This window comes from Charadrius vociferus, unplaced genomic scaffold (assembly GCF_000708025.1).
Source record: "Charadrius vociferus isolate BGI_N301 unplaced genomic scaffold, ASM70802v2 scaffold282, whole genome shotgun sequence".
Lineage (NCBI taxonomy): Eukaryota > Metazoa > Chordata > Aves > Charadriiformes > Charadriidae > Charadrius > Charadrius vociferus.
The window spans coordinates 3,724,669-3,751,171 of NW_009647731.1; the positions used below are offsets into that span (position 1 = coordinate 3,724,669).

Sequence of the window (26,503 nt, forward strand, 5' to 3'; positions counted from 1 at the left end):
AAAGTAGAAGCTGAACATTTTATCACGCCATTCATAACTCACCAGTGGACTCTATTTCCCATAGCATCAAGGAGAGGAGAAAAGGCTTCAGAAGATTAACTCAAAGCATGAAGGCAATGTGTGTTGGATACTATCAAAAATAATGGTCCAGATATGAGAAATGACCCAAGAATTCCCTAGATATTCGATTTCCAGAAGCTGAAGGCTTACTTTGCATATGCATACATTTACTTTTACACATATACACACATATATGTGTGTGTGTGTGTATGTATGAAGAATTTATTTATCCTTTTATGCACTCTATATATGTCTTGCACAGTACTGTCACAGCCACTCCTGGTCATTGCACAGGTTAGATGTGCTAAATGGACCTTTTATCGTAATGCTGCACAGAGCTCAGATGTGACCTGGAAAATGGTCTGTTCAGCATCAGTTCTGTGAGAGTCTTAGCAAATTACAGATATCTATTTCACCTTTCCTTCTTTTGACATACCTGCACTATCAGGGAGCAACCTATTTGGCCACATGCATGTTTATTAAATTTCCACTCTCTGCAAGCCTACAGCCTCTCTAGTGAGCTCTGCATTGGTGTGGTAGAGCGCACACAGTTCTCGTGCCCATTGCTCACCAGTCAAAGTCTGCCTCTGTGCACACACACGGCTCCGAGGTCATAGCCCCTGCGTATTTTCCTTGCATGCATTTCTTCTCTGACTTGCGTTTTCTGTAGATCCTTTTTGCTCCCATGATGCAAGCTTCTCCCTGGAAACAAAATCAAAAATATCTTTCTCCAACACCCACCAGGCTATTTGTATCACCCAGTTTTTCCCAGCCTGTACAATGGGAGCTATGACTCAAGGGAAGAGGATGGGAAGTCAAATGCCACGTCAGTACACTGCAGCTAATTAAATCTACTGAAGCTTTAACTGAAACTAAAAGAGCTTTTCCAACACACACTAAGAAATGATCTGAGGTCACTTATACATCTGATTCAGTTCTGAATTTGTTCCAAAGCCAATGAGCAATTGATCCAAGCCCATTTCTCATTTATAGATTAGGTTTCACAGCAACTGAAAACACAGTCTGATGCCTCTGCAATCTGAGACACAAAGCAGGTCTATTCTTTGGTCTGATCTCTTTGACAATAATTTTGTTCAGTAGAAACTAGTAATATGTGTATGTGTAAATACTTTCCACGGACTATGAGTTCAGATTTCACAGGGTTTGACTTGTTATGTGGATGCTAAAACTTCCTTGTCTTTTCACTCCTATCTTCAGCACCCTGCTAAATATTTCTATCTAGGGAACAAGGTTCAGCCTCGTAATCTCAATGGAAGGCAAATCAAAAGGCAAGAGTCCACAGCAGCCTTCCTGAAAATAGTTCTGCAAGCTCCAAAGCCAACACCCTCAAAGATATACTGCAAAATCCTTGGCATTTTTGCTTATGCAAGCACAAGAAAGTAAAGAACAAAATACAGTGGGGTCTCTCTCATTACCTTTTATGCTGTTAAAATTGCTGTAGGGAAGAGAAACTTTTCATGGCTTTGATTTGCCCATGAAATAGAAGGGCCCGAATGGCAACTGGTGTAAAATGCTGCGCCTCCTTGAATTTCAAGGAAGCTGTACTGATTTTCAACATCTAAAGATCTAAGTCATAAGCAGTATTTTTAGTGTGGAGTTGTGCCTTGTGTGAGCAGCTAGTCTGAGTCAAGCTACTTTCATTTCATATTCATTATTAAATTCTTGCCCAGCAAGACATATACAGAAAGACAACCTTTGATGATATAAATGGGTGTTTCGCTTTAGACTTCAGTGGAGCCTGTGGTGTTTATATAACCACAGAATTTGGGCCATGTTTTATTCTAACCCGATATAACACAGGCTGTTGTGTCAAACTTGGCAGAGCTGGGAAGGTGCCCCAAGGTAGATGCAGGCACTGCACGGAGCACATTACCTTGCTGGGCACTTAAGCAACGGTTCTGGGAGTGATGCAGCAGCTGCATCAGGCATGCAAGGGACAGGGCATGGGGGTCCAACGAACTGGGGAATAAAGTGTCCAGCTCCCACAGCAGAAGTATCACTTCTGAGAGAGACAGAACGAGGATAAAACCAAGTGAGTAAGAATTGAGGCTGAGAGGGCAGGAATTAGGAGAAGCAAGTGTGAAAGCAACTAGAAGGGTCTTAAGACGCTGGCTCTGGGGACACAGAAGGATGGAGAAAGAGAAAGAAGGTAAGGACAGGGAAAGCGGATGGGAGATGTAAGAATTCAGGCCTCTTTCAGTGGCAGTGCTTCTACCATTGTTACGTTCTTCAACTCTGGATAGGTCTGAGCTAATTGCCTGCATGGAGAATGAAACCCAAAAGGCAGTTGTTCATACTTTGGGGCTCACAGAGTGCAATCTGGGGCCAACACACCTCTGTAACAAAACACCCCCATCCAGTAAGGGACAATCTGATACACCAAACTAACAGGAAAAGACATTGGATCATGCTGATCTTTAACTGTAGGATCATTAGCTACTTCAGGTCCGATCCCAGGCTCCTTGCTTCTCACCTGGCTATGCAGTTGCCAAGGCCTGTAGTCTTCTTCTGCACACCTCCGATCAAAAATGGACTTGTAATCTACTTTCACCAGCTGCCACTCTGAGCGGTGGCTGAAATGTCCAAACACTCTACAGAATATAGCAGAAGGAGCATACAGTAAAAGTTAGCACCAGATGGATTCTGGTAGTTACAGAGGTACAGTCACCCACAAATTTCCAACAGCGACGAACTGCTTTAGGAGTGCCAGTCCTACTGATTTTCACTCGACTGACTGAAGGTAAAACTTAGGGGGCTAAATATCTACAACCCTCTTCAAAATCGCATGTAGCTTTTATTCTGTGGATCAAGATCCTTCCACTTATGTCAATCCCCAAAATAACTAAACAGAGAAGACTTTTAACGTAGGGCTGGAGACAGTTATACCTATAGGAGTTTGATATCTCAATTATATGGGAATCCCTTAATTGGGAATCCCTTCCACACAACTTAAAATCAGAACCTGAAGTGAACATTCTTCATACATCTCTACTAACCATTAGTTAATGGAAACATTAGTTACCATTAGGAACCATTAGTTTCCAAGCCACATATTCTGTTTATTACAGGTCAGCCCATTTTTTACAGGCAGAAACTGAATTTTCCTCCTGTTTTTGCAAATCTGATCTCAGGTGAAATGTCACAGTTTCTGGCAAGGTGAATCCAGATTTATGCACCATGCAGAACTCAGCATACTACACTGAAACTAATCATAATTTTTCATGAGTCAGCCTCCAGGCAACATTTTGTCATTCATTTTTATAAAAGAATGTCTTCATTTTTCTGTGACTCAGTTAAGAAAAAAGAAGGTGGAAGCAAAAACATAGTTATAAAAATAACCCACTATTTCTCTTTCAAATATTCATCTGTCAAGAGCTTTAAGTAACATTCAATTTGAGGAGTCAGGTTCCATGCTGATAATCTAGGTGATAATACTTTTGCAGCTTGCAAGGAACCATGTTGTCATTCCCTCAATCATATCACAAATAAACATTGATGATTTTCCCACAGAAGACTACATACTCCTGGCTCCAGATAGTACTTGGTTTGATCCCCAACCAGAAAAGTGATTATGTTACAAACAACATTCGTAAGACATTTATGGTGCAGTTCCCATCAACAGTATCACGATAGCATGCTCACTTACGTCATGATGAGAGTTTCCTCTCCAGGTTCCCCTAAAACTCCATCTACAAACAGCGGGAGGGATGTGAAACTGTACTTGCTCCAAGATTTCCCTTCATCAAAACTTAACCTAGTGGAAAAAGCAGAATTAAAGTCTTCTTTCCTTACTCTCCTCCTAGTTTACTTGAGGACACTCTCTAGACCACCACAGCTGCTATTGAGAAGTGGAGAGCAGCTGCTGTTCTTGGATACTGCACTTTTAGTCCTTTAAATAACTATTTTTTTAGGGAAGCATCATAAATCAGAGCATTGATCAAGCTTGTTTGGCATCATAGCACTAACTCATGGCCAGTATTTCAATGGCAGAAACTAATAAAGTTATGTTAGCGATTGATGCTTTAAGGGCAAAATGTAGGCTAGGATTTTTTAAAATAAATAAGGGATTTTAAGCATCTTATTTTTGGGTTCCCAACATAAGGCATTTTAAGGAGGTCAGCTTTCTGAAGCACCAAAAGCTTTGCCTCTTCTGACCAGCAGTCTCCCCTGTGGTGGGTCTATGTGAAAGCTTGGAACCACTCGTCACTTCTTAAGACTTGGATCTGTGTGTTTCAGATATTGATACGACACTGACTGTCATAACAATATCTGTGGAAGTAAATAATGCAAACCAGCACAAACCTGTATTCTACCTTCCACAAAAACTCAAGAGGGCTAACTGGCAGGGGACACTTTTGCCTCATTGGCTATATAACCCTGAATCTATTCAACAAAATTCTGGTTCATAAGTGCTGCCTGCCACATAGAAGTCAATTTCATCAGTAATTTTGAAAATAAAGAGTATTTTGGTAACTTAATAAGAGACAAAGCCATAATCCAGATACATATTACACAAATAACCAAACTCAAGAGGCCAAGTTGTGATAAAGCAAGAAAGTTGTGGAATTACATTGACCATATCCCAGATCTGGCCAAACTGAAACTATGTAAGCTGGAATTGCCAGGGTTTCTTAGCTTTATCTGAGTTAATGTTTGCCAGTATCTTAACTGATATTTTCTAGATGGCAGTTGCAGAAAACTCTGGATGCAGTCTAACTTCCAAATTCCTGGCATCTGAGAAGAGGGACAGCAGAAATTTAGCACAGATGCAGTCATTACCAGAGATGTCTGATAGGCAGAGATGTGTGTTTCATGGCGACCAGTACTCCACCTTGATCCAGGTACAGAACACTGTGCTCTTCCTCAAAGATCTCGGGGGAAAAAAAAGCATATCTTTAAATCTAGTTTCTTTAGTAGGAAGAAAACATCATAGTTCTTTAAGTACAATCATGACAGAGGACAGGTATGTGCGAAGGAAGTTATGGAGTAGAGAAAAACATTCTATATAGAGACAGTTCCTGGGTTTTGTTTTTTTATTGTTTGGGGGGTTGTGGTGCTTTTTTTTCCCTGTTTTTCCAGGTCCTTAGAAAATGCATTCTACCTCTCCTTGACTGAAAGTTAGAAACAGGAATTTTTGCAAGGATCAACAATTTCCCTCCTTTCAATGACAGATTTTTGTTTAAAGAAGAACGTCATGTGTTTGCATGTATTTGGCCCTATCTCACATAAGTGATGTAGATGGAAAAATGAGGGCTGTTCAAACATTGTAAAATAATTAGATTCTTGGAATATCAAATATTTAAAAAGATTTTCTTTTTCTGTGTCTTTTTTGTATTGGCTTTCTGCAAACATCTGCTCTCCAGTTTATATAGCAGCATTTGTCAGTCTGGGAAAGTCATTCTCTCCCTATGACTTTATATCCCATCCAGAAAATAGGAATAACAGAAATTCCTATTTTGAGAACAAACACATTAAAGTGTAGTGATGCTCTGTTAACAGGTGGGATTCCACTAAATATTAGGAACTTGATTTAACTTTATCATCCAGTCTCTTTCCACAATTAATGGAGGGATAGGCAGCTTCGAAACAGGATGAACTGAATTTTGTCTTTTTCTCCATTAGCTTAAGAGCAAGGCAAAATAATCCGTTTATATGGACACTGAACTTTGGACAACTCAATTTAGGTGAAATGTGCCTCACACAGAGTGAGGGAAAATAGACCAGTGCAACTGCTAAATCTCAGGAAATTATAATCATGGACAAAGAAAAAAATGGTTTGATTGGTACAAGGGCTGTACAACAGTAAAAGGAAACACATTCTCTCCCCCTAGTGCTCATATTTTAATCTGTTCTCTTTGTTACAGGGTTAAACTGAAGTCAAACTCTGGGTAGAATTAAAAAAATAATTTTCTGTTATATGAAGTCTGACGTATTCAGTCTTTTTCTTTCCCTCTACCTCTCAGAAGGGAAGATAAGTTTACCATTTTGTAAAGATTAACAAAAAGCTATGCTGAACCAAAGGAAACAAAAATTAAGTGACAGTTTGAATCTACTTTTATGACAATTTCCTATGACTGCTATTTAAACCTGTGATTCTGTGCCATTTACCTGTCTCCAAGTGTTCCCAGCATCAGAAGAAACAAACATGCTGATGTCATTGTCTGATAGTTCAGTGCCTATATTACCTGTAATATGAGCACTGATTAGTGATGCAACACTAAGAAACAGTAGAATCAGCAAATCAGAGGAGTAAATGTATTTATTTCCCTTTTGCAATTATAAAACTTCTAGTTTTGGGAAGAGAAAGAGTGGGAAAGAAGGGAAGGGAAAGACTTTCAGTTTGAAGAAAATATGTATAAAAGATCCAATCCATACAGCTCTACATGCCTCCATATATAAAGGAAATGCCCTGATTTGAATCTTACGTTCATGGGAGCAGAGGACGAGGAACGATCTCCTCGGTCTTGAAGGCCAGTTTCCATCAAAAACATATGACGAGTTGAAGGTCTGTAAGGACTTCCATTTGATAGCCTGCCTTCCTTCCAAAAACTGGTGGTGCGACACCCCACAAACCACTCAACACCCTCCACACCCATCACAAACTCAAGATTTTTTTCAGCATTTGCACATGGTCCACAAGCAAACTTTAAACGTTTCATACCTGAAGCTACAATAATACTGGGGGCAGTGTCTCGGCTGGCGATGTTTCCTGAAGTATAGGGATTCTCTGAGACCTTCAGGTGAAGATGAAGGGAGCAATAGGGCTATGGAGAAAGGGGAAATAAAAGTAAAAAGCAGACACCACATGTAATACATGCTCCTATTTCTACAGGCTTAGAAACATACAGTGTCTTTCTGCATTACCTCCCAATCGCTGCATTCAGCCACCCTTAGAAAGACATGACCACTGTCCTGCCTCTGCTGCGAGAACTTTGCTATCATTTTCTGACCCAACCCGTTCCCACTGGGAAACTGATTCACTAGGCTGAAACCCTCTCACAAGGACAAGATCTTCGAGGCTGTACCCACAAGGGAGGCAACCAGGCTTGCAAGGGCAGGTAATGGTAAGGAGCACCTAGTTCCCCTGGCTCCTAGCTCTCTTGAGAAGCAAGCAAAGCTGCAGATGTGAAGTGACTCTCAGAGCAGCAGTAGTGCCCAAGCTCTCTCTGCAACGAGAAGCAACATAACCTTATCGGTGTGGGGCTGAGTCACCACTAATTAGCCATGAGAAACAACTTAATTCAGACAGTGTCATGCCATTTCTTGAGTCTGAGTATTTTTGACACGCAACTTTGTTCTGCACTGCACTATGAAGACATACCAGGACTGGAAAGTGTTAAAGTTGTTATGCTTCATCGCCCCATCTGGATGTGAGATTTCAATACAAATACATCCATGGAAATCTCACCTATTTGTTATTGATTTTGTATGTCATGTACTCAGATAAGACAGGAAGGGTACAGAATAAATCAACTAAGCAAGAAGGTAAGACAGAGAGGCAGATTTCCAAACTTGCCATTACACTTCCCTCCAAATTTATAGTGTGATACTTTCTGAAAATTTCTGATAATTTTTGCCTTCTCTTGGATTTTCAGTATTTTTTTCTTCCAAACCTTTGAGAAACATGCTAAGGGAAGGGAGGTGGAAAAACACTGGCAAGAAAGCCTGAAGCAAACTGGCACAATTGAGTGGGACATCACACAGGAACACAAATACAGCACAGCTTCAGCTTTGCACGGCTCTGTAAGACGAGCAGGAGAGGCTAAGCAGAAGGACCTTCAGGCTCTAAGGAGGCAGGTCTTTCTGTCTAATATCAGCTGCCTAAAGGCTAGGTCTGCAGCCCCTGAGTTTTGTAGGAAACCTGGCCCCATAGGTCACTGGAGGAAGATCACTGCTCCATCCCATCTTGAGGTAGGTGTCTGACTCTGAAATGAAAATCTCCTTGTGGAAAATGGAAGGGTTTTGTTTTTTTGGGGTTTTTTTTTGGCAAGGGTGAATGAGGGTGGTGAGGAGGGATGAGAGCTCTCACTTATGTGAGATGGGAAAAGGGGACACAGGGTGGTGCAGAAGGGAACACAACCTGCCAAGTGGAACGTACTGAGCAGCTTAACTCTAACTGACAGCCTTGTGAGGGCAGCTGCTGGAGCAGCCCGGGGGCGCAGGGAGGGAGTGGAAACCAAATCAAGCTGACATGCATGCAGGAAGCAGAAAAGCATTGCAAGAGCATGAATTCTTTCTTTTTACATTTTTATACATTGTGAAAAGACTAAATACAGAACATATTTTTAAAACTACCATACTTCAAACCCACTTCAGCATTTTGAAGACAGCAGCTAATGGCAGCAACTGAGCCAATTCCCCACTCTGACAGAAATTAGACTTTGTTAGATTTAAACCTTTGTGCTACCAGAGGTTTTCTTTCAAATTCATCTCATTTCAGAGGTATAGTACACAGAAATGGAATATATATCTCAAACATTAAAAGCCAGGTCACCTGTCTAAGCAGAGAGATGGTATTTTTAGTGGCATGACTTCTTATTAGTTGGAGTGTAGTAATGCTTATAGTATCTAGTGACAATTGGGTATGGTACAAAACCCAACCTCTCCATCTAGCCAAATACCTAAAGTTATTGCCCATGGCCATCTCATGCCCTTACTGTAGCAGCATTCTCTTCTCCATCCCTGATGTACACCTTCTCCATCTGTATCCATATACAGTTCCTTAACAGATATTTTTCCAGACCAGTTTCTTTTCCATCATACTGTTGGTCCCTTTGTGTTCCTCCTCTAGCTCCCACAGCTTAACTGGTATACAGACATCTCAGCTTTGTTTTTTAGTTTTTCTATCAATTTTCTCTCTCCTTCTTGTTACCGACAAGCTACTGAAATCATTATTATCACCAGAATCACCAATTTTGGCATTCCTTGTCATTGCCTAGTGCCCAGCTATGCTAGGTGCTGCACAGATACCAAGGGAAAGACAACCACTGCCATGGCACATTTACAACCTACGTAGGAGATACAGCACAAGTGACACAGATAGTTCTTGCAACCATGTTGGAGTTCATTACTTGCCTCCTAATATGTTCAAGCCAGCACTTTTATGCTCCCCTCTCAGGAGGCTCATCAGTCTTTAATAAAATTTCTCATAAATACCCACAAACCCACTCCTTGGCTGTTCTGCAACAGCCTCCAACAACACGACACATACAAAACAGCTATTAGTGACTGTGCCTGATCGGGAGTGGGGCAAAGTATTGTAACACAAGAATGATGCTGGACACCATTCACAAACCTAGAGGCAGCCACACTATTTGCTCACCTGCAATAGCAAAGAGCAATGAGGAGAGATAAACACTTCCAGGAGAGATATTCAAAACAGCTCACTTAGATTTTTAAATTATTCTGTAGCAGATGGTGTGAATGCCCTCCCTTACAAGAAATGGGTCTTTGTCCTGAAATCCTTATAATCTGTATAGACAAGACAAACAAAATGTGGGAGGGAATAAACAGATGTCTGAGGAAGAGAGGCACAGAGAAAATAAATGACTTGCCCAAGGTCACATAGGAAATTGGAGATAGGCCTAAAAATTGAATCAAGATTCTCCTCAGATTCACCTCAGTGTTTTAACCACAAGAGCATCCTTGAAAACTAATTGATTAATTACCCTAGACAGATGCCCATAACTTGAAGACAGAATTACTCCTCAGTTAACCACTTCACAGCACAAGGTAAGCATCAAACAAAACCAGCATCTTTGGGATATAATACCTTGGCAGCTATTTTATGAAGATTAAGTGCATTCAGCGTAGAAAACGAGTGGTACAAACAAGAAAAATAAAACCTTCGGATTAGATGGAATTTCATTGCTTTCCTCCATCCTCATTATTCAGAGCCATCTCACAAAAAATGCAAAGAAATTCTTTGAGTTGCTTTGAAAAAAACACCTCGAGCATGTTGTCAGTAGAGGGATGGTTCCGTCTGGCTTGCCTTGTGTTTCAACCAGATTCCTTCTTAACCTCCTTAGCTGCCAACTTAGCTGCTACGTACTTATTTCTGCATTAGCTCTGCCTTAGTTTAGTTTTAAAGACCAGATGCGCAAAGGAGACAGCATTGCACTCACAGGCTGGGGACCGACCTGTCACTCTGGGAAAGGGCAAATCCCATTCTGCCAACAAGCTGGAACGTACGTCATTGCTGTGTCCCGAGCTATTGCTAGAGACAATGATGCTGAAAACCAGCGATGTGAAAGCACTAGTGTCTGCTTTGGGGTAAGGATGGGAGCTAAGCTAGATGTACAATGGACTATCGAGGATTCACTTAGCTATGCTATAAGCAGAAGCAGGATCATGCCAGGAACAGTCACATGAATAAGGAAAAAGAGCAACTGGCATAAGTGTTAAAACTTCTGGTGATGCAGGGTAGACCAAGTGTGGCTAAAGAGTGGAATGGAATTTGTGAGCTGTTCGAATACTACAGCTGTGTCACATTGATAAGGAACAGAATTGCCTCAGAACAGGGGACAAATCCTTTTCTCCACATCTTCCCTCAGCAGAACGCCCTTATGGATCCCTGACTTATTTCCAAGGATGTATGTTTCCACTGCTTTTGCTTCAAACATTTCCCTACCACTCTCAACTTCTGTGGTCTTTTCTCTATCCTTTCTTCAATTCTTGTATTCCAGATTCTGCCTTCATCTTCCCCCACCTTTAACTGTGAAGCTCGAATCAAATTTTTAAATAGCTCAGCTCTCTCTTGCAGGCTTGTCATTTTACTTTGTGGTTTTGGTGCATTTTATGTACCGCTGTCCTCCCTTTCTCTTCCAGACAAACTGTCTGGAAAGTTCCGGTAAAAGACCTAACAAGTCAGTTTAGTTCAGATTTCATCTATTTGCTTTCTTGAAAATTTGCAAGTCAACCACCTGAGACCCTGTATGCTCAGTTGACGATCCCTGCTCTACTACTGTGCCACCAGCTTGTGACAACCTACGCATGAAGGAGTACTCAGACAATGAAAAAGGCCTTTTGCCTGTTTTACCTAATGGTAAGGGAAGAGAAAAAATAAATATGGCTAAACATTCCTCTGACCTTATCACGGGGAAGGGCTGACTAAGTTCTTTTTCATTCTCCTTCTGGAAGGGCAATGACTAAGCTATACGGTTTAAGTCCATTGAGGATTTGTTCCTTACCACCCTGAAATTGTGGACTGATTCCAACAGATGCCCACGGACCTGAGATGCCTACCCCAGCCCAAGTCCCAGAGCATTTAAGAAGTGGTTGCTTTCCAGTGAAACCAGAGTGACAAGCCTACATCAAACTTGCACAGGATGAAGCAATTCTTAGGGCAACTACATTGTTGCACAGAGAACAAAATAAAAACGAACCAGTGTTTAAATAGTGGTTTGTGCACAGTGGAGCTACGAGTATGCGAACACAATCCACGGAGAATCAAGAGCTTCTCTGCATCAGTTCTCACTGTGTCCCTACAAGTGCCCATACTTCTGATCCCACCCATGACCCCTGCCTGGCTTGTTCAAGTTTACCACCCGCAAGGGAATTCCAGCTTGTCCAGGCATATCTGGTCTAATTTTAAATGAAATTAATTTTGTTCTCAGGTGCCCATGAGTATAATAGCAGATACAGTATAGGCTTCAGGGAACCATAATCCCTCCCCTCCATAAGAATCATCCAGTCCCGATTTATTTGCAGTCTTATGACCACTTCTGCTATATAGTGGGTGACTGCAGTGGCAGCACACCTCTGTATATAAAATACATAGTTCCTGCAAACAACCATTCTATAAGGACCCCGCAGAGCAGTACCGCTGGCTCATTTATAACCACAATAGCAAGTCAGAACTCTCTTGATCAGTGCGCAACAATACCAAGAAGGACATTTTCTCAGAACTCAAACTTCAAATTTAGGGAAAAAAACAGAATTTACTTTGATTCTTTTCCTTGCCATGGTTTTCATTTCTTCTGCCTTGCCAGCCCCCCCAAATATGACACTATTGTACCATATAATAAAAATACTGGGTTTCTGATAAAATTGGTCATAATTTGAAAAAGTCAAGGTGTAGGTTTTTTGCCAACTATTTCACTTGAGTTAAAACTAGATTACAATCTATTGGAAACTCAAAGACTTCTACACATAGCCCCTTCCAAAAACTATGTCTTCAAAGTTTTCTGAATGTCATCTTTTTGGTTTTCATCTCATAGAAAGATTTAATTTAAAAATGCCCTTAGTTACGATTTTTAAAAACTTGGAAGAAGAAAACAAACCCGAACATATTTAGTCATGCTCTGAAATAAGTCTTCAGCTTGACCCTCAGTCCTCCCTATTTATTTTTTCCAAACTGGAGAGAAAATGAAAGGCTTGCATTTTGGCTCAATCAAAAAATCAATTATTTGAACAGCTTCAAATATCAAGTTATTTATTCTTTGCTCTTGCAATAATGCATGGGGTTCAGTTAAGAGATTAGTGTAGCGTTTGGCTATGTGCTACAATGCACAAAATACAAAGCTGATTCAGATTCTAACAAATGTGCTGTCTCCAAATGAGAAACATCTTTTTTTTTTTTTTTTTTTTTTTTTTTTTAAGGAAAATAACATGCATAGGACAGCAGGAGGAGGAGCAGTCTAAATACTGCCCCTGATTCTGCCTGGAACCATGTTAGAATTTGTGCAATATAAAAGCTATTGAGAATCCCAAAGGCTAGGGTTCGAGTGTTATCCCACTACTTTGTATAGATTATATAGGCTGAAAAATACGTGGACATCAGCCCAAGTTTTGTAATTTGACAGAGACCTCCAATTATATTCACGCTGCTTATAATTCACTTTCACGCTTGGAAACTGTTTGTATATAATGATGATTAATGACTTATCTATATGTTGATCTATATCAATAAGTACAGAGACAGATACAATATAGATCCAACAACTAGCTGTACATATATTTGGATGAATGTGTCGATTCTCACTTCTGAGCTCAAAGAGAAAATGATAAATATTAATATTGCCAACAGAGCGGCCTGAAAGAAACCAGAGCTCTCCTTTCCTTTGAGCCTGTCTCAAGTTATTACGTCCCTGAAAGTTCCTGAGCTACAACAGCTCACTCCTCCCATCTAGTGTCCACAGAACCAACTGCGCACAAACCGCGTCCGGCTTCACCTGCTGTTTAAGGGGAGATCATCAGCTGCGCAGAGGAAAGTTGATCTACGATTTTTCCTTTTGTTCCAGAAATTAAATTAAGCTAAACTCCAATGCCAGCTTTTGCAATACCACCTGGCAGCCCAAGCCTCATGCCCACACTTTTAAAATGCAGCATTCCCTCCACAAGTTATACTACATGGAGAGAGGAGCTGCCCTCCCCTTGTTTTACCTGGTAGAAAAATATTATTTTGGGATGTTACCACCCCCCAAGTTTTCCCCCACCCCTCCCAGGTACTTACTAGGAGACAGTGAATATGGTTTCCTCTCAGATCGGTGTCCGGAGCCTGCAACAAACTCCAGTCTCTCCCTTTATTGTAGGTGATGAAAGTTTTCACTTGGTTGTCAATCTTCTTGTTAGCCAAGAACATTCCCTTTATCCCTGCTACCTAGGAAAAATTGACATGGCTGAAAAATAGATCAAGCCGATGCAGGTTCCGTGGATGTGTCCCTCTTGCCCTGTCAAACCCAACAGGGATCTGGTGGCTGTGTCAGTGTGGTAGATGTCAGGGCAAGAATTGCCAAGAACCATCAAAGGACAGCAAATTGAAGTGCTGGGGACAAGATAAGACCATCACAGGTGGAAAGGTGACAAATGGAAAAGAAAGTTTGTATTTCAGTATCAGCATGGGAACATGGTAAGATGTCAATAGTATTATCTGTAAAGTGACAATCTCTCAACTGTGTAGGCATCCCTCCCCCTGAAAGATGAAATATATGCAGGGCAATTTGTCTCTTGCACTGCAGTAGCATGAAACAGTTGAGATCTTGGCCTTGCAAAGAAAATGGCAAGACACACATAATCTTGCTTCTATTCTTATACAGCCTGCTTAAGATATTTCATCTAGGAATCCCGATGTGTTTCATAATAATCAGTTTTCCAACAGTATAACTTGAGGCATAGTGGTATTTTTATTATGGCTTTGTATTTGGAGGAAACCAAAGCACTGGTGATTCAAGCAAAGCCACCCAGAACGCCAGTTATAAAACTAGCAATGACATTCTCATCCTTTTATTTTTCCTGGTGTTTTACCCAACAGCTTTACTCCATAGACCTGCAGCAGGATTATGTAAAGATGTGATGCCAACAGACTCACATTGGAACCAAGCCCAAAAGTGTCTTAGTGGGGAGAAAAAAAAGTCAACCTCAAACCACAACTCACACTGCAGAATGTTCCCATCTTCTCAGCACATTGAAAATCAATAGCCCAATAGCTGCTGCAGCTTGCGAATGAATTTGTTAGGCTGTCATTCTGCAATCTGAGTGCTGCAATAAAAAGGGAAGTGAAATCGGGAGAAGGAGGGGGAAAGTGAGAAACTTCTTTCTTTCCAGCAAGTCTGTTCAGTCATCCACCCCATCTCCTCTTATGATGTAGAACTAGCACACAGAACCATTCATCAAGACTTTATTCATAGAGATTACTACTTAAATGGCATCACGTGGCAAATGGTTACACAGCAGATTCAGAGCTTGTTCCAGCCCAAGTGATTTAATTATGTGGCTGGATTTGGATGCTACAGCTCCCAGTGAGTAGAACCTTATTGCACTTTTGGCCACATGATGTGGAACTACTAGTGTACAGTGCATTGGGACAGTACGTTGGTGTACTTACTCATTCTGAAGAACACTTTCCTGCGTGAGCAATGGCTCTGAATTTCATTTGAAGTTATGTAAAGACTTAGACATGACTTGCTATAATAAGCAATAGCCTTTAAATCAAAGAGTTAGCTAATTTATTGTTAATATAAGCATAAAAAGAGAATATTTTCAACTTCTTAACTGGATTGTTTCGTCTCACCCAACTACGTACTCAGCATTTCTTTTTTTGTAGTAGAAAGGCACCCTGAAAAAAAGGGTACCCTGTTTCCTAGTTATACTGCATGGATAGAGAGGGCTGGAAAAATAACATAGTTCTGCCTTCACTACTAGAGGCCAGAGCCTATAGCTCCATTTGTACTTTTCTTTGTTGTTGTCCTGAAATAGTTGTATTATATAGTCCCTGTGAAATGCTGGCCATAAATGATTAAAGAGCATTTTATATATTAGGTGATAAATGTGTTCTGAAATCCTGTGAATTTTTGTTTTTATGATTCTAGTCATGGGCTGGGACCCAGAATCCTTTCCTGAGAAAGCAAAGTGTAAGTTATACTGTCAGTCTTGGACAGCTTTATCTTAAAAAACAACCCTATACACTATACATGTTTGTGTACTCTCGGTAGGAAGATACACACCTATTGCAAACACACAACCGTGGCACACACAACGATCTGTCCATCCCTGCTGTTCATACCATCATAAGAGAGAAAGACTCAAGCAAGTAAGTGCGTGACCACCAGTGATCAGAGAGAAAAGTACTCTATCAGCTCCCACATAGGCATTGCAGACAATCCTCACCGCCCCGCGTGCATTGTGTGCAGGTACAAATGCCAGCTACAATTTTAGAAAGGTTCATACAAGACACTCAAACATACAACTCAGAACACATTCTTCACTCCACATCACCAACTTCATACATCAAACAGTTACTTCACATCCAGGATGCATACTGCTAAAAAAAATAAGTCCCCGAGTGATAGGCGTATATACCATATATATACCATATATACCATAGCTACAGACACATCTCACAGTCTGTCATCACTTCAGACATGGATTCCCACAGACGGGATCGTGTTGCTGCGGACCAGTCCAACTACAGAGCCAAGCAGAGCCACAACACATCATTGGAGAGGGGCAGGAGGTAGAAAGGAGACTCAGATCCAATGGCAAGTCATTCTTGCTCTTCCCTTGCTCTAGGAGATGGTCTCTAGGACAGCCCTTCTGTGACTGCAGACCCAATGAATGCTGAGTCCAGTGTGCTACTGATGTAGTGGCACTGGAAGGTGGTGGAGAGAAGAGCTATTCTCATACCCTGCCCTGTTCAACATGCAGAAGGGGGAATAGTGTCCCTCTAGGAGTGGTCTCCTCATCCTCTACAAGATTCAGCAGCAGAAGAGTCCACACACTGAAATAACAAACTCCAAGAGAAAGGCTCCTGATTACTTACAAGAGAAAACACAGCAGAACATGATGAGGTACCATGAAAAAACTTCTATTTTCTCTTCATGCCCAGTGCAATACCCCATTGAGCAGATTTATCCTCAATGTAGAATCAGTTTAGGAATTTACACACACAAACACATCCACTACAATGCAACCGGAAGAACTTACTTCTAACACCTGACAAACATGCATACAGACACATACATATTAAACAGGACTTTCTCCGGCATCTTCTCAAATAATCTTCTTTTCTAAATATACAACTGTTACAACAGAAGGACTCATTTTGCAATGTCTCCACTTCCTTTAAATTTATCTATGGCTTTTTTTTCTTCTCTTATCTTCATCTCCGTTTACCCCTAGAGCATTCATCATTTGCAGCAACCCTACTGGGAGAATCACGCTGGATGGCTTTCTGTTCCCTTCCAGCTAGAACGTCAAATTGAAAGGAAGGTTTGTGCCAGGTTCAGTGTCAGCCAATATTCTTTCTATCTAGATAATCAGCAGATATGACACTACAAGTCTGATTCCATCAATTTCAATCCAGGTTACTGTGCGGTGTCAGCCTAATAAAACAAAACAAAGGCTTTTCTTTCCCCCTGGGATGTAGGACACCTTTACATAATGCAGTGAAACTGCTTCTCGAGCTGACAGTAATAAGAGGGAACAGTTTTTCCATTGGCTGCCAGTGCTGCAGAGAGATTAATAGTAAAAATGTCCAAATGACTGAAATGGCAGTGCCCATCCTCCTACAGTTCATCTGCATTTATGTACAACACTTGGGCTTTCTGGACAATTCAAGGTGGTTTCCAAGTAAAGGGCACCTGAAGGCAAACTATATAGTGGAGCTAATATTCAGATGGTAATGGGGAAATGAGGGAAGCATCTTCATTTTCAAAGGAACTCAGATCTAGTTCATAGCCTTTATTCCAAATGGTCAGAAAATCCCCTGAAGAAGACGTGAAAAGAGAAGCTGACCCTCAAAACAGCAGCTGAGGACTGAATTTCTACTTAGCTGAGTGCCATCTTCAGAAGTAAAACAGGCAGCAGAGCAAGAGAAGTACAAGAGCACATTAAAAGTCATATTCTTAGGATCAGTTTTCATAGAAGACAACGTAAATTGGTCTTTTTACAGGTGAGCTTAGGCAGAATGTACTTGTCAGAAAAAGGTGCAGGGGTAAAAGGGACATCAGAATGAGGTAGGAGAGTTTCCAGGCTTATGGGATAGCCCAAGAGGATGTGTGTAAAATCCCTTCAGTTCCCAGAATAGTCCAAGTTGAGGAAGGTGACAAAGACAGCTAAAACCTGCTGTCTCTCCTTACTTCTAAAAAAAGAGATTAGGCTGTCAGAAACGCAACAAAAATTGGAGAATGATGCTATGCAGAGTGTTGGGAGCTTTCAGAGGCACAGGCTGCACCAATGTGGGTCAGCAGGATTTGGCTGAGACCCTTAAAAGAGTTCTTGGGGACTGAAGGAACTATTCCACTACATCTTCTGATGCATATCTTCCTATGCATGAAAGAGCCACGAGCTCTTCCTCACTTGGGAACCTACAGGAGAGTACAGCAGTGAATCTGATCATAATATTAGGCTGGGCCTAAATTCAACAGTTGTATAAAACCCGGTCTTGAAACTCAGCTGACTGCACTGAGGCCCTTAAGTAAAAGGAGGGTAAAATTATGTGTTTTGTCGCTTTTTGCATCTGCTGTTCACATGCATATTATGAGACTGACGTGCAAGAAGGAAACGGTACTGGCATCACATGAGCTCCTGAGATAGGAATGAGATGTTTGGAGTCATGACATACCTCATAGAGGTCAATCATCACATTCCCCTCCAGCCCTTGACTACTCTTGACGTTTTCCAAGGCCAGGGTGAAGTACACCCCTCGGGTGTCGGAGATATACAGATTGTACGTATCGTTCTGGTTCCACTCTTGTACAGCTGCAAACACCTGATTCTCATCTGTGCTGATAACATGCATGTCCTAGGGGAAGAAAAGAGAGGAAGGTTACTAGAGGGAGCTCAGCTCTGTCATCTCCAAGGGCACCAAAGTAATTGTGGAGGAGCAAGGGATATATTTTGGCTGGACTTTAATCGGAAACTGTAGACAACACTGCTGTAAGCAGATAATTCCATCCAGAAATATTTTACACCAGCTCTCTTCTGCCAATTTTCAAAGCAGTAATTAACTGATGAGGTGTTAATTGAACATTTACATTGGCAGTACAGTGTTATACAGAAGCACTTTTCCCCCCCCCACCAACATTTTCATTTAACTGAGTACTTTGTTTGGGGGAAGGAGGGGGGGGGGCAGCTGGCACCTGAGTGACTGTGGAATCACAGATATTAAAAATGTGGGGATTTTTTAAAAGAAGAAAAAAACGGCGTCTGAAACATCTGCTTCTTGCCTAGCATTCAGAAACCAAGCATGCCTGGGAACTGATACAAAGAGGATCTAATAGGTTCCTGTCTGCAGCCAGTGCTGCTGTTCTTTTTTACTTGTAATGACAGTGTTGAGTAGAAGCCAAGGGACCACTGTGCTAAACACAGCCCACCCCCACCCCCCCACCCCCCCAGGTCAAGAAATATAACAGAAAGACAACCCTGATCTTCACTAGATGTAAGGAGCAGAATTGTAGCTAGATCACTAGTGTTATGAGTGAGTTTTTTTTACTTTGCTTATTCTGTGTGTTACAGCAGGCAGGAAGCAATGAAAAGATTGCATAATTAAAGTAAAACCAGAAACTATTAAACTTGATTCTCTCTTTCAATGCCTGGAGAAATTATTACCCAGTGGAAAAAGCCACCGAGAGAGACCGTTACAGTGAAATTCCCAGGCTCTATCTGCCCAGCACAGGCACCCTGAGTTCTTTGGTGCCATAAAAATCTGCAGAGGTAGGAAAAGAAATTCAGATTTCTTAGCACCAGGTGATTCCCAGAAGATTCAGCTGTTCTGCCTGTTTTGGGCAGATATCCCAAAGTTATTTCACTTCCATGAATCTCAGCCAGTGCTTTCTATATGCAAGACTGGGAACTTCATCAGAAAATATACTCTTTGGAAGCTGGTGCTACTTCTTCCTTCAGTTAGCAACAGTCTTTGACAATTCACTTTCTTGTGGTTTTGTAGAGGGAATTAATGCTTCCAGATGGAGCCTTGTAATGTAAAGATAAAAAATAATATAATAAAGAAATATAATCTATAAATTTGAAAATGGATTCACCATGAAGTTAAGATACAGAACAGTTGTTTGCTCATCCAAATCTGAGTATAGAGTGGATGAATATTCACTTGATTTACTTGCTGTTTTGCGCTGGAGAAAAAAGTATCCCAGAAGATGGGCTGGTTTTGTGGAGGGAGAGACTGGCTTAAATCCTGAAGCAATAGGAAAGGCAATATAAGTCCCACTGCCTTCTACTAATTGTGGTTGTGAACAGATATCTTCTCTTAGCTCCAGCTGTGCTAGTACAAGCTACTGCCACAGCTGTTTGTCAGAGGCTCCTTATTTCAGACTGTCACCCTAGTCAATCTGCTGGTAGATCTACACGAGTAGGTATTCTCAATGTGCTTCGGGCAACATTGGCTAGCACAGCTCTAATCTTAAGTTGAAACTTTTGCGTGTGTTCATACACGCATGGGCAGACCTCTCTATTTAAACATAGGCAGAGATTATAAATAAAACTTGTTTTACCTGGTGAATGCTTAGTTTTATTAACTTACCATTTTAATCAATAGTTTTGTAATAAGTAGGGGAGAAAGGTAAAAAGATATTTTGATCAACACCAGGGAAAACTAAAGGCAATTTCATGAATGCTTAAGAAGCAAATAAGTTAATTTATTCACTTCATGCTGTAAGATGCAAGTCTAAAGAAGATCCCGGTAAGGCTGAAGGAATTTAAGCCTGGAGAAGCAGAGACTGAGGCAGAATTGGCATAATATACATAGCGCAGAAAGTCAAAAAAGATATTGTTCAAACTGTTTGCCTTTGGGGATCAATTAACTTTTCCTCTTAATATGGCCTTGTCCAATAGATGCAGTTAAGAATGCAAAGCTTTGATGGAAAGGGATTGGTATATGGGCATCAAACAGGTCTTTGACCAACATCAAGAATCTTTTGGTTTCCACAATGGGATGATTAAAATTAAACAGCATATCATATTCAATTCTTTTTTTTTTTTTTTTTTTCAGGGTGGAGGCTGTTTTTTTTTTTGAGGAATAACTCAAAAAGACAGCCTTCTTCTTGATATGGAGCAAGAGGTTCACTGCATCTTCCACTACTACAACAGATGTTCATTTCACCTCCCAGGAGAAAGGTAAGAGGACAGGAAAGTGAAGCAAGGCACTTTTCTCAAACTGTCATTGTCATCTTCAGGGGCTCCCTACGCATCTGCCTACTGAGAGCCTGAGCTTTGCTCTCTCTGTTCCAGCACATGGTGGAAATACATTAATATGCAGTCCTATCAGTCCCTCTCGCCTTTCCAAAGACAGAAGTAAGAGCACGATGCTGTGCATGGGTTTGATCAGGTGTCTACTCAAATGACTAAAGGCCAAGGCTTTCTGAATTACTAAGCATGCTTCAATTGCCCTTTTTGCACTTGGTCAGGGAACTTTTCTTCCTGGCAAGTTAAATAGCAGGGACGTGTAATGACTGTTTTATCCTGTCAATTACTGGGACTGTCAGCTCTTTTTAAGGTCTGTATTTAAGGGGTTTTTTTGCGGTTATTGCTTCTTCCATCAGGATGTGCATCCTGAGGTTGAAAGAAGGTGATGAATTTAAAACAGAGGTACCACAAGCACCCATCCCATCAGTATTCAGCCCAGCACTAGTTAAGGACAGGTCTTTTTAAAAGAGAAATTGCTTGTCTTGCTACAGTATTCACAGATGTCTGCCCAGTGCATTGGTATAAAATGGAGTGAAAGTACCCTGCGTGTACATTTAAGGTGATTATCATGAGTGACATCACAGAGTCTGTGACAAAGTCCACATTGTGGTGCTGTGGTACAGAATAGGCAGTGCCAACCCACAGATCAACATCACTGCAGAAATTAACAGGTCTCAATAAAGACCATTTACGGGGTTAAAACAACCTGTATGCACATATGAGGGCATCTTCTTGTATGAGAGAGAGGTTCAAGTTCATTTAGGCTTTTAATCAAACTGGCTACCAGTCTATCAGTGCCAACAAGAAGAATATTTTAGTTTTTATTTGCTGTAGGCCATTCCTGCCTGAGCAGTAGTATCACCTGCCAAAGCTCCCTGCCATCACACTCCCCCAGTTTAGGAAGAGTGACACGCAGAGACAAACAGCTTGATATTTCTGTCTTCAATTCCAGCAGTCACTTAGTACTGCTTACTGTATTTGGCCCCTCTTTCTTAGCTGAAGGAGATAAAAGAGAACTTAGGCATAAAAGAAGCTGTTTGTTTCAATTCCTTGAGTAGTATAACACTTTGTGCATTTTTAATAAAAGCAGCTCTCCTGCTTTGATAGCAGCCTACTAGACAGCCACAGCTCCACTGTAGCTCCTTCCAAGCCAAATGTAGTTCTTCAGTCTTTGAAAATACTCCAAGATTGTGACAAAGCATCTTATCTCCTTAAATATCTGCCTTTTTCTTTGAGTCATACAACATGAATGGATTATTCCAATTCCTATTCTCAGAGAACACATTGCAATTTAATTGTAGTGCATTTTTCCTAGCTCTCCAGAGACCTCTTTGAGGAGGTGGACAGTTAGAAAAATAAGCCTGGGCTAAAGGAGATAGCAAGCAATCTCTCCACAGATGGTCTGAATCAGCTATAAATTACAATTCTGATTTGGGTGTTACAATAATCATGCTAAAAATGCAACTCCTTTGCTAAAGGCTACTTCAAATAACACCTGTTTAAATTTGATCTGAATTGACAGAGTAATTCCTTCTTGCTTGGACAGGAAGTTTCAAACCATGCCTTAGAGTACTGTCTTTAAATGTGACTGAAGATTTTGGGGTAGAGCACAGGTCTCCCGTGTCAGAGCCAAGAAGTTATCATGGCTTCTGTTAGGGTCCTCAGTGTCCTGAGAGCCTGGGTCTTCAAGTGATGTAAACAGGAGCAAAGGGTACAACAGCAGAGTAGGTATGGCACTGGAGGCCTGGGTTTGAGGTGCAGTCTGGTTATACGATGAAGGTCACCCAGTCAATCCACTATAAACAGGTCAATTGGGGTGAGAAATCAAAGGCAGCCAGCTGCTATGTTAAACAAATTATCCCTTTGAATATTTCCATCCAGAAAATCTGAGGTACTTCCAACTTCTCAGAACGGACCAACCTTGCACTTTTTTTTTTCCTTTTGAAAATCCTTGTTTAATTTCTCAGAATGCATTTTTCTCCAGATGTTAGACTGCACATATAAAACACAAAATTATTTCTTACCTTTGATCTTAGATTTCATTTAAGCCAGACTATATAAAGAATGAAAGGGCCTCAAAAAAAAAAAAATGGTCTGTCTTTGTTAAGAAGCTGTTAGGAGCCCAGCTGCAAAATGGTGATTTCTTCAAAATGGAACTAACATTTTATATAGGTCTTTTAAAAAAAATTTAGCTCCAGGAGGCAGCAATAGCCTTTCAAGCTCCAATGCTAATTCACCATTGTTCTTAATTAGGGAAGATATGGAGCAGACACACAAAGACATCTCTTTGCTTGGTTCCCATTAAAATCTGCTAATGAGGCAAAGCACAAAAAGCGACCCACACAGGATAGGGACAGGAGAAGGGAATTTTGAGACCACAAAAATAGGAAAAAAAAAAAAAAAAAGAAAGAGTCCCCTCCAAAACTTAATTAACTACCAGAAAGAAATGGTAATTGACTTGGACTGTGGTATCTATCTACATTTCATGCTGATGTCCTTGACTAGCCAAAGTGCTGACTTTGTTTTCAGTCCTTTCTTGCTTGCAAATGTTCTGTTAAAGAAGAACGATGTTTTCACGCATTGCATGTCATCTTCCAGTTACTTTTGCTGGATTTAAGAATTTCTGTACAATCAAAATATCTGTAGGTTCATATGGGCATTCCAGCGATGGCAACCTACCTTGGGCAAAGAGTACTTTGGCAGCTTCATCTGTGCAAAAGCATTCCTCCTATAAGAAACGTAATAATGTGGTCTTCCTCCTGTTGTCAACTATGAGAGAAGCAGAAGAGTTATCATCAGGATTTTTTAAAATATTTTTTTTTTATTATCAGGGAAAATATTGAGCAAAAGCTGTAAAGGGAAATACCACAGTGTTGGTGGCAATGGCTTAAAACTGCAGCACTATTACAATTGGTGAATAAGCACTGATCCAACTGGGGGTGGCTGAAGAAGAAAGGAAGAGGAATCACATTTTCTTCAAAGAGAGATAAAGGCCAGAATTTCAGGTGAAAGTCTGGGGAAAGCGAAGTCCTGGCTTCACATGGGCCATTATATCACCTGCTGATACCACAGCTCTCCTCTGCCTTAACACAAAACAGTCTGTTCTTTGCTATCTGCAGAGCTGCCGTGTAGACTATCGGTTAAACCAGCAGACTGGCAGACATGACGCTTGATTTCTATTTCTGCCTCCAGCTTTAGTTCCTTTGTGGCTCTATACAAGCCACCATATGTATCTGTTATGAGATCAGCTAAGCATCCACAGCTCCTGAAGGCAGGAGAAGCTCAGTTGATTTGGTATTTCTGTGAATCTGGACACTAATTTAACTGCCTAAATACTGATGGCAAGACCTTGAAAATGTTGGGTTAGAGGTTTCATTTCCTACCACCTATTAAAGGGGGAAAAATAGAAAGAAAAAAGCTGTCAGTGTTATCTGGCTTCCAGCGTGGCTGAAGTATAATCAATGTTTGTAAAGTACTTTGAAATCCTTGGATGAAAGATACTGAAGAACAAATATTCCAAGGGATTCTCCATGCAGAACTTAGCTCTAATTGCCTGATATCCGGGCTTATCAAGACTTTTCTTCAGTAGTAAGTGTTTTAAAATGCACTGCAGTAGTTTAAAATGCAAGATACAGAGAGTCTAGGTTCATAACAGATTAAGCAAAATATGAACTATTTCTTATGCTAAAGCTCTTCAACATTTTTTTTTTAAGGGAATCAGGCAAAAGTTAGGGGAAGGAAGGCCAGAAGCACTGTTTATGAGAGAGTGTGAGTTTGTAAATAAAACACCACATAGTAGGAGAAATAAACTGTCATTCCCTTATCCTTGTGCTTTAGCCTACTAATTCTCATTCCAAATGCCTTAGTTGCAGAAAAGCCAGATGGAGATCAAGGAAGGTACGGAAGGGTGCTTAGGGTTTTCATCTATTCCTCCAAGCCTTTACCGTCTGGTATAGGGCTACTCATCCTCTGAAGAACAGTGCCTGGGATAAGGCAGGGTCCAGCATCAGCCATGGCATGTTATTTAGCTGTTCCTTGCCAGCCACATACATCCAGATACATCTGTAACCACTTGAAGAATCCCATTTTAAATTACCAGCCAACAGTGAATTCACTGACTACCTTGAATACAGCAGAGGTTCTTTCCAGGGATTACAATACTATTATTTCAGACCTAAGTGTCCATTGTTAATGATCGGTAAGTGCTATTTCTTTGACCTGTTATATTTCTTTCTGTTTAAGAATATTAAGAAGTTTAAAGATTAAAACAGGAGCTTTCCAAATGTTACATGATATCTTCCCAAACTGCATTATGAACACAAATATATGAAGTTGCGCAAAGTCCCATTGGGCATTAAGGGAAACATCGTAAAAGGCTGCCTCTCCTTACACTGTGCAGCTAGCACGGAGGTAGAACAAAGCCAAAGTTTTACAGCACTGGGAACACTGTACAACAGCTTATAGACAGAAACAGAAATGCATCAAAATACAAGGGCTATCCAGAAAGGCAGACAATCTCCCCAGAGCTGACTTGAGATGAAGCAAAGGAGTTGGCTTCTCTACAGTCTGTAATAACACCAGGTCAGAACAGAGAAGACTAACAATCTTGAAGAGCACAAAACCAAGGCATCAGTGATGAAGTAATGAATCAGTTCACATATGAAGAGAAATTCCCTGGCTCCTGTGTCACTCGAGCCACAAACGCACAGTCATTCTGAAATGAGAGAGCATGGCTGAAGAGTGACACGTGCCCCCGTTTTCCTTACCACATAAACATTTCATTTATGCCTCAGACACACCAGGCACAAAAGCTATTCTGGAACGTATGTCCCAGATTTATTTGTGGATGATTTAAACTGGTGTGTATGATTGAGTTCATCAACTGAAGGTAATTAGCAATCAGCTCACCCAATTTAAAATATCAGCCCTCTCTTTTTCCTCCACCCCCAAGCATGGCAGAATATAAACTGTCTGGAAGACCAGTTTAGTCCTAATGATTTCCAGTTCACCACCATGTTCCTTACAATTCTGTTGTTATTTTTGTCCTCTTCAGCTGCTATTAAAGGGACACTGGCAGCAGGCTAATGAAACCCACAGTAGTTCAGATCTATTCACCAGCTCTCACCTGGAACACAGCTTGGCTGAGTACATCTCATCTTCAGCCTTTTCACTATAATCACAACTGAGGCATAACAATAAAGCCTGATTACTCCTCCTTTGGTTCTTCCCCTGACTCCCTCCCTCCTTTTCTATTTCCCTCTCATACTTAAAAAAGCTTTGGTCTACTCGCTTGTAACAGCAGATGACTGATGCATCACTTCAAGCTGGGGGGCGAGAGCAGCAATCCTAGAGTGCCGATAAGATTGCAGGGAGTGGCACAGAGCACTCCAGCACATATGGGGGATGCTCCAGGCAGGAACTCTATGACCCTACAGTGACAAGATACTACAGGCAAAAGGAACACTATTAGCATTGGAATGAACTGCTACAACCCCCTCAGTGCTTTTATTATTTGGATCCAGTGTTGTCTGATTAGTTGGGAGCTAACACGCGTGCACACGCATGCAAAGGAGTGGAAGAGAAAATAAAATAATGTAGAACAATATAATATAAAATAATAGAATAAATAGAAGAGCGCCTTCCGCACCTGAACAAAGACATAATCATCCTGGACGATCAGAGAGTTATGGTCAATGTAGCCTGGAAAGGGTTTGCCGCGAGAGGCTTCACTGCAGTTCTGCATCTTACAGGTGATGTATTGGGCATCTGAAAGGAAAAGAACAAA

At 41.0% G+C, this 26,503-nt stretch overlaps 1 protein-coding gene across 1 annotated transcript in view; it reads right to left on the minus strand.

The window, feature by feature from the left end:
* SORCS1 (sortilin-related VPS10 domain containing receptor 1) overlaps nucleotides 1–26,503 on the minus strand; it is a 209,801-nt gene that overhangs the window by 49,631 nt on the left and 133,667 nt on the right. Inside the window, exons 7-16 of the mRNA XM_009881624.1 lie at nucleotides 26,366–26,484; nucleotides 23,398–23,487; nucleotides 18,143–18,322; nucleotides 13,535–13,681; nucleotides 6,743–6,845; nucleotides 6,190–6,266; nucleotides 4,861–4,952; nucleotides 3,728–3,835; nucleotides 2,555–2,672; nucleotides 632–762 (exon numbers count right to left, since the gene is read on the minus strand). Coding sequence (XP_009879926.1) covers nucleotides 632–762; nucleotides 2,555–2,672; nucleotides 3,728–3,835; nucleotides 4,861–4,952; nucleotides 6,190–6,266; nucleotides 6,743–6,845; nucleotides 13,535–13,681; nucleotides 18,143–18,322; nucleotides 23,398–23,487; nucleotides 26,366–26,484 — 1,165 coding nt within the window. The remainder of the gene's footprint in view (nucleotides 1–631; nucleotides 763–2,554; nucleotides 2,673–3,727; nucleotides 3,836–4,860; nucleotides 4,953–6,189; nucleotides 6,267–6,742; nucleotides 6,846–13,534; nucleotides 13,682–18,142; nucleotides 18,323–23,397; nucleotides 23,488–26,365; nucleotides 26,485–26,503) is intronic.